The sequence below is a fragment of the Leuciscus leuciscus genome (genome assembly GCF_965113295.1).
Source record: "Leuciscus leuciscus genome assembly, chromosome: 15".
Taxonomy (NCBI): Eukaryota; Metazoa; Chordata; class Actinopteri; order Cypriniformes; family Leuciscidae; genus Leuciscus; species Leuciscus leuciscus.
The window spans coordinates 10793442-10802815 of record NC_138739.1 but is presented as its reverse complement, the minus strand read 5'-3'; the positions used below and the strand labels follow the sequence as shown (position 1 = coordinate 10802815).

At 33.0% G+C, this 9374-nt stretch overlaps 1 protein-coding gene across 3 annotated transcripts in view; it reads right to left on the bottom strand.

Moving 5' to 3' along the window:
* Window positions 1-9374, bottom strand: part of LOC309475987 (obscurin-like) — a 236966-nt gene that overhangs the window by 193834 nt on the left and 33758 nt on the right. For all 3 annotated transcript variants that reach the window (XM_082139044.1, XM_082139046.1, XM_082139045.1), the window contains exon 4: window positions 7999-8316. In XM_082139044.1, the coding sequence (XP_081995170.1) occupies window positions 7999-8316 (318 nt within the window). The remainder of the gene's footprint in view (window positions 1-7998; window positions 8317-9374) is intronic.

The following is a 9374-nucleotide window of genomic DNA, read 5'->3' as shown; positions in this document are numbered from 1 at the left end:
GGGGTTAATAAAGGTCTTTTGAAGTGAAGCGATGCTTTCGTTAAATACGTTTTTCAGGAATTGTTGAGTTTTTAAAAACGCTTGTAAGTCTGAACCAGAATATCAAGATATTTTATTATTTTGCATATGATGGTGAAAAGCATTAAAGTTAAAAGTAAAGGTAAAAAAAAAAAAAAAAAAAAAGGTTTGACCAACACAAAAAGGTTGGAGACCGCTGCTCTCTCTGTAGTGTCGACACATATACATGTCCATAAAACACTGAGGATTTTGTTGTGGGGTTGAAAAACTGAGTGAAATGTAATTTAACAGTAATTTAAAGTAATTTACAGCAACAAACCATAGAAACAGTAATTTACTGGTTGTGATGTAATGACCTCAAATTTTTTTTTTTTTTTTTTTATGTTCTTGTTTATTGTAAAGATAATTTGCACTAATATAATGTAAAGGGGATTAATATTGAGGGCCTTGGAGAATATGTATACTGTTGGGGGCGCTGTGAGAAGAAAAGACTAGTGGTTAAAAAGGAGAGAAGAAGTGCAGTTGTTGTTCATGTTAAAACTTTCAGCCCCAAAATCTGTCACAGAAAACAAAAGAGAAAAACAACGGGGCAAATAAATCTACAGAAAAGAAAAGGTTGTCGTTGTTATTGTCCAAAATTGCTTTTGCTTTGGTATTATAAAACTTAACAACTAAGATTATTTAATAAACCACGTTAACTGTGTGACACTCACTCCACATTGTCTTTAGCTGGTTATACCATCAGAAAAAAACATGAAATCACTGTTCAGAAATATTACTGTCTTCAGGCCTCAGAGGGTGAAATGATCTTTCAAGTTTATAAAAATTGTAATGTCTATAATGTTACTGAATGTTTGGAAGTCAGTTCTGGAAGTTAAAATCCCATTCATTTTCTCCATAAAGAAACTTGTTATTTGTAATGATTCTGTATAAAACTAACACAGATCTATCAGTTACAAAATGTATTTAATTGACAAATTTCACATGAAGAACTACAATATCCATAATCCTGAAGAAAAATCAGTCAGAATCATGGGTTCATTCCCTCATATGTGGCCGTTTACCTCTGTATTGATTTTCTGTTTTATTTTGCTTCAAATCATAGTTATTTTAATGTTATGATTCATGAAGACGGCTGCTGCTAGAGATTGTGAAATATGATGAAAATTAATGGGACAAACACTTCCAGAACAAAAGTGACTCTATCTCTTTTTTACACTGTATTATCATATTTATCCATGAGGAAAAACCTCAATGTAATGTCTATAATAAAAAGACTCTTCAGATTTCCTGTGGCATGTTGTTGATCGTATTTTTATTATTGAATTGTGTTTAGTGTATTTCTATTTAATTCAGTAATTAAAATTCATGGAGCTATTATGTAATAGTTGTACATTTTAAAAATCTCCATTCATAACTGTCAGTTGGTACAGGCAAACTTCCGTCTGAATTTATATTTTATTTTTTATAAAAACTCTTCAATTAAAAACATAGGCTTATATGATGTGTATCAGATGGCTGCTACTCCATTCTCAGTTTAAATGTGATGGTGTTTTATTGGCATGACAGATATTTCTACATTTGTGTTGATAAAGCGTTTGCAGATTTGTTCCGTACAATTAAAACCAAGAAAAGTGAAAATGTGCAAATCAACGAAACATAAATTAAGAAACTGTGTAACTGGCAAAGACATGGATGCATTCAATTAAATGAAATATTGATGAAGATTAGGTTTTGGCCACCAGATGGACTTGAATGTGATTCATCCAAAATCACATACTCTCTTGCGGTACGTATTTTGAAAAAGTAATTACTTCACAACCACTAATAAAAGTATGTTCTAGTCTAGATAGCATGAATTCGTGTAGTATGAATGTAATCCTGATGTACTACAGTCATCATGTTGTCAGTTACGTCGCTTCACTGTCATTCATAAATCCTCTCCTGTGGCCTCATGTGATATTAAAGTGTCCATCACATGCACACGTCAGAATCTCATCAGAAGAAGTAGATCATGCCGGTACTTTTTGCCTAATGTTTAATGAGTACTGAGTGAAAACAGACACACTTGTTTTGTCAAATATGTTTTTTGTTTTTTTTTTTGTTGTTTTTTGCCTATGGGGAAGTATATGATTCCGGATGCAGCCTATATAGTCGCTTTGGAGAAAAGCATGTGAAAATGAATGGCGCCAAGTTTATACATGTTATACATGTCCTTTTTGGACATGTATTAGTTAATATTGTTTAGTTTTGTCTTTGTTTTCGTCTGTTAACTTTTATTATATTATTTATATATGTTTGAAATAAAGCCATTCATTCAATCAAAATGCATACATTAATATAGATTAAAACTCACAATATTTATGATATCTGATCTATTTTATTATTCAATCCCACAAGATAACATAATCACATTATTTACATTAGCTTTCAGAAAGAGAAAAATACATGAAGAACATCAAATACACACATTTATATCATAAATATGAATATCATGAACATAGATTTCTAAATCTTCCCAGAATAGTCTTGAGTTTACAGAGATAAACAAATTCAAAACAGTTCAAAATTCACAGGTATATGAAATGTTGAGTTTAAATCTATCCAAACATAAATGGATAAACTCTGATGTTATTGATCATCATTGATCAGAAGAACAGCGGCTGGTTATCGCTCTGTTGATGTAGATGTGATTTTACAGGACAATGCGAGAGAGATCAATGTTCTACTATTATACTATGTAAATATTGATTTTCTTGAGAAAAAAAAAACAGAATCATTGCAAATTTTGCATCATGGGATTGTAGTTCACTACATCATAAAAGACAAGCAGTCTTTTTTTTTTTTTTTTTTTGCTTTAGACCAAACTTTGTACTGCTGTGATTCATATTGAAGGTTGGTGGTTTGGTGAATGGCTTATAACTATTGGTGAAATACTTGTGGAAAAACAAAAAACAAAAAATATCCAGAATTAAGTCTGCTGAAAACATGATCTCTTACTCTGTATTTCCTCTCATGCGTACATTTACACTGTGTGTGTTTGAAATAAACTCTTTAATGCTGTAAATGTGTTTTTATTCAACCGTCATTCAGTCTGAATCTAAATTCATAGTTTATTCTTATAATGACACACCTTCAGTTATAATATAAGCATATATAGGATATATCAGTCCGGTAATATTCAGTTTTTAGTTCAATTCTACGGGGATTTATTGGTGTGACAAATATTACATTCATATTTGTGGGGTTCCTGCATACAATTAAGAAACAAAATAAAAATAGCAACATAATTTAAGAAAGAATGAAAACAATGTAATTCACAAAAATTGCTAAATTGATTGCATTAAAGAATAAAATGAAATATTAGAATAGGCCTATTTATCGTTTTGGCCTCCAGATGGCCCCAATACACCAGTTCTGAGGAGACACTAGGTAAGCAAAGCAACATTTTACCATCACTAAACAATTAGACCACACATAGTTTCATCTTTACATATTAAAACCAATATCTGCCACAATATTTATGACATCTGTTCTGTTTTCTCCGTTTTACCTCTTGAAGCTCTGACGTCATTGATCAGCAGAACAGCAGCAGCCGCAGAAGCCACGCCCATCAGCGCAGTGACGACCAATCGCAGCACAGCTTCAACTGAATCACAACAGGGGGCGTGGCCTTCTGGAGAAACTAATGAGCAATGATAAAACAGAGTTGAGATTTTCAACAAGCTGATTTTAATTCTCTGTCAGGAACTCAGATATCAGCAAAAACTCAAACCTGTTGTTTAGAATGACATGAGCAAGTTAGTTTCATTTTTAGATTAATATTTCTTTAATGCATTCCTGGCATTAAATCAGCAAAAAAGCTCATATGACCATTGATGTACCTGCACATGTCTGACAGAGTTCAGTGATGTATCCTGATGATAATGATGATGATGATGATGATGATGATGATGATGATGATGATGATAATGATGATGATGATGATGATGTGTCTCTGCTGGTGACAGGATCAGGTGTAGTAGCAGCTAAAACATGAGAAAAATCAAAACGTTTTTTATTGCAATATCAGTCACAGACATTTAAAGCTGACAGTCCTGATGTTCTTGAGGAGACAGTGTCTAAATGTGGATTGTGGGATTTCACAATGGGACACAGAGTGTGTGTGCAGAGACATTTGTTCACACACATGCATACATAGAAGTCTACTTATTATAGGTGACTTTGAGCTTGTCTTTTTAAGAAGTCACTTATACATTTGGGCAGTCTTGTTATAGTGATGAGAGAAACAAAGCCTTTTTAAAACTTTGAATCCACTAAACCAGTTGTTTTGCAAAATGATTCACTGTTTCCAAGCGCTTGAAGAATGTGAAGAATGGCGTGTATTCAATCCAAGCTTAAAAGAGCTGTATGTAAATAATGAAGTACACAAGTCAAGTACTTACTGGGTCTGACATCATTATGAAAGTCAGTAGTGATGGATGCAGATACATAATATGTAATGTGTGTTAACAAACAATAAAACAGACGTCACACGGCTAAATACATAACATCGTAAAATAAACACGCATACGTAGTTTTATATCGTTTGAAATGGAAGTGAAGAAATCAAGTGGAAAAACTGCATTATTTTAATGTTATGTTGTGTGTTTTTCCTTAATCTCTTTGAGATGATGATATGAACATGCCCACATTCAAGCATTTACAGCTCAGCTTTTACAGCAGATTTAGTCCACAAAGTCATGACCTAAATATTAATAAATCCTAAAATTCATCATTTGTTTTTGAGATTTCAACTCAAATGAAATACTTGATAAAAAACACTAATAAAAACGAATGCTTTGGCATAATAACTCTTGTTAGATTTGTGTTGGTCAGATGAAGTTCAGGAGAAGTCTGAACACTGAAACATCTGCAACTAAGATCAAATTTTGTGTCATTTATTCATATTATTATTATTATTATTAAAATACTGTACATATGTTAATTATCTGCAAATGTTTATTCTGACTAAACCTATCTGTGTCTTTATGCTTTTTTTATATATATATTTGTTATTCTTAAATGTTATTATGTGTCTTGTTATATTTATATGTGTGGACTGGAAGCTTCAATACCAAGGTCAATTCCTTGTGTGTTCAAACACACCTGGCAATAAAACTCTTTCTGATTATTCAATAAACCTCATGTTAACTGTGTGAAACTCACTCCACATTTACATTTAGTCATTTAGCAGATGTTTTTATCCATATCAACAGATGAGCATCACACGCACTTTATCACAGGAGTTATTATAATAAGTGTCAGATGAAGACCCTTGCTCATACACAGCTCAACAGAGCAGGTTAAGATTCTGGAAAGTGACTTTTCATATTTTTAAATATTTGGATAAACCAGCTATTTTAAGACCAGCTACCTAACACTGTGCAGGACAATATTAGCACTATCCTCCAGACAATAGCACACATGTGAGAGAGATACATTTACTACTATTATACTATACAATTATTGATTTTCTTGAAGAAAAACAACAATATCAAAGAATCTTGGCAAATGTTGCATCATGGGATTGTAGTTCATTCCTTCATAAATATATTACATGACACATATTTTTATTTGCAGCATTTAGTTGCTGCATACAATTATGAAACGAAATAGAATAGCAATATCACACAAATTAATAATAAAAAATGAAAAGAGTGTAATTAACAAAGAAATGTAAAATGGATTTTATTAAAGAATAAAATGAAGTATTATCGTTGTGGCCACTAGATGGCGCAATACACCAGATTAATCTAATAAACCTTTTCAGGTCCAGTTCAGAGAGAGCATTGGTAAGCAAAGCTTTGTTTCACCAACACTTACATTACATTAATGTTTTTAGTAGATGTTTTTATCCAAAGCGGATTACAAAAGAGGAACAAATGCATTCATCAACAATCGTTGCTGTTCACAATGCCTGGTTTATTAGACAACTACAGTAGATAAAGAAGAAGAGAAGTTTGAGCAAGTATGTGTCCCATGTGCTCTTTCTTTGAGATATTCTCTCCAGATTAGTTATAGTTTTATTGTTTTATTGCAGGGTGTTTGATGTCATGTTCTGTCTTAGCAGGAAAACCAATCTTACAATCACATACTCCTTATATTTTGATTGTTTAATCAAACCTGAAGTGTTATTAAAAGCAAATATTGTGCAAACATCCCCTCCAGACATCACTTTTAACCACAACTGTATCAATCCCTGAGCAGGGCTCAAAGAACCGTCCATATCAACAGAGTCTCACGGTTTAGCTGGTTAGCATAGCCTTAAAAAATACTGTAATTATAAACTTTTTTGGGCAAAAAGCAACTCTTTCCAATAATGACTTATAAAAGTGGTAAAGTTTCTTGGAGGGTTTTAATAGTGTCAGATAATCATGTGTTTTTCACAGTCTGCTGAAGGAAGTTTTGGTTAGTATTTGTCATGATACACGCTAGCTGTTGCAACAAAGCGTGTTACTCTTATGCTAATGGAAACTTGTGCATACATAAATTCTTAATTATTCACTTGTTTTTTTCATTGACAGACCAACATATGATATATTTAAAAAAAAAAAAAAAAAAAAAAAAACACGAATAGGGGAAACTTCTTAGAAATAACTTGTAACAGTTGCTAGAGCTGGAAATAACTTCTACTGAAACTTGCTTATCTGCAAGCTCACAGCATTAATATGCAAATCATGGAAATATAGAGATGCATATGCAGCTGAACATCAATCTTTTCTTTTCACGTACATATAATATACTGTATGATGTACAGTATATCAATATTTCACAGATATCACAGAGAGTTTCTTTGTCAGACATTAGCATTCACTGATTCTGTACTTTTTTCACAGTAAGACTCATAAAGATGAAGTTAAACTATGGAAGTCACTTCAACCCCACCCGATTCACAGAAACACACACACACACACTCACATTCACGCCTCAACACATGCAAACACAAAAGCACATTAACCACAAACGTCCAGTGGTAAAACACATTATCATGCACACACTCTCTAACCAACAGATGAAACTACATTCATATTCCAGATCTGAAAATGAAGCCTTCTGTAGTTTGAGCTGTAGAATACAATACTGTAAAAATACATGAAAAATATCATGAAATTAAATGTGCTGTCATTCTGCAGATTGTGTAAAGTGCCCCATTATGCTATTTTAAAGGTTTCTATATAGGTTTGTTTTGGAGTCTATAACAATAGATTTACAAGCATCCAATGTCAAAAAAAAAAAAAAAAAAAAAGAAAACTTATATTTTCTCATCATAAACATTGAACATTACATAATTTCTCAAAGAGGCTGAAAACTTTTTGTTCAAAGATTAATTCTCTCTAAACCCACTCTGCTCTGATTGGTCAGATGGCTCAGTCTGTTGTGATTGGTCCACTCTGCTTAAGTTTGAAATTAAATGTATTTACTAAATTAAAGTTTAATCTCCAATCTCCTCCCGAAAATCCCCCAAAAAGTCTGTTGGCGCCTCAGTGACTACTTCGCTCAGAGAAGCTGTCAATCACAGCTGTCAATCATGACGTCACACCCCATACTCGTACATGAAAAACGCAAAGGAAAAATTATTCCGATTTTATTATATCGTTGATGTATAAACGTATCCTCAGTGTGCAAAAATAAAAAGCTTTTGTGTGGAGATACAGTAGTTCATCATATTTGCTCCTGGCCATTGCTTGCATGACTTTCATTTCTGAGTGAGCTTTATGAGTTTTAAAACACTATGACAGTATGACAGGTGTGAAAGAGACAAATTATCCACACTACAAAAGTTAGAGGCTTTTCTCATGGTCAGTTTTCACTGTTTTTAGAAACCTATATGGATGTATGGATGTATATGAAATTTCAAAGATCAGAAATAATAAAAAAATAAAATAAAATAAAAACTTCTGTAATATATAATAGAGTGAGCTGTTATTCTCTACTCACCATAGACAGTAACATTGAATGTGGTCTTGCTTCCTCTGATGGTCACTTCATAAAGTCCAGAGTCTGTGGTTCTGGTGTTCATGATGGTCAGAGATCCAGTTTGATCATCCGCCTTCAGTCTGTCTCTGAATCTCCCATCAGTGCCGTCAGGAATGAAGATCTCATCAAGCTCTCTATTGATTCTGGCTAATAGAGTCTCGTTAGTTCCAAACCTCCACTCAATCACATCATCATCCTTTAGTTCAGTATCAGAGTTTAGAGAGACTGAATCTCCCTCCATCACTGACACTGACTTCACTGCATCACCACCAAACACTCCTGGAGAACAAACAGTTTATAATTTAGTTACATTTTCCCCAATTTAAGGTGGTTTAATAAAGCTTTATTTGAAGTTTGAAGTTGGTTTGAAGTGACTACAGACTTTGGAACAATAGAAAGACTGGCATAGAAAAAAAAAAAAAAACAGAAAAAAAGTGTGGAAAATAAATGGCAGTATACAACATATCTGAATTTACACATCTTCATATATTGTATTTTAAGTTTTGGTCCACAGAAATAACTGCAACTATACATCTTTTCTATCACTTACCAACCAGACAGCAACAGCACAAACAGCAAAAAGCAAATGTGTGAAACATTGTCTTCAACAGTTCAGTGGTCTGAAATAGTTCCAGTCAAGTCTGATAAACCAGTGAGAGCCTGTAGACAGTAAAGTTGTGCAGACTGAATTAGGCCACGCCCCATATCTTCAGCCACACCTTCTCTCTTCAAACCCCGCCCCCAAGACGTGTCGATCCAAAATGATTGACAGGTAAAAGAGCTCTCATGTTTTAAACCTCCTACACAACACAGTTGTCAGGACTCCATGTCAGTGCTATCTGGATAGCAGGTTTATATGTGTGTTAGTCCAAAGAAAATAATAAAGCTTTTGTTTCTGGAAGGAAATCATATTCTGCCGTTGTATCAGTTGGCCACTTCAAGTGGTTGGAAGAATTTATTTTTATTTATTTTTATTTTTATGGTAACAGTTAGTATAGCTTTTTATAGAACTATCAAATCAGTCAGAAGATTTGCTGTTATATTATTTGAATAATAATTTGCTGATTTGAAACAATATGTATTGTATAAAGCACTATGTTAACAAAGGTGGCTTAATTTATTTACCAATTATTTACATATTTATCTAAATGTCCTGTTAAATCAGGAATTATAGGCTCTATGCTCAAATACAGGACAGACAACTGTATTCTGTTGCTGTGTGAACGAGGCTTATGATACCAAACAGAACATCTGTACTGTCAGTCTCATTTGAAGGTTCAAGGTGTTTATATTTTCCAGTAAGGTGTTATTTTTGTGGATTCGTAATGAATTTTATC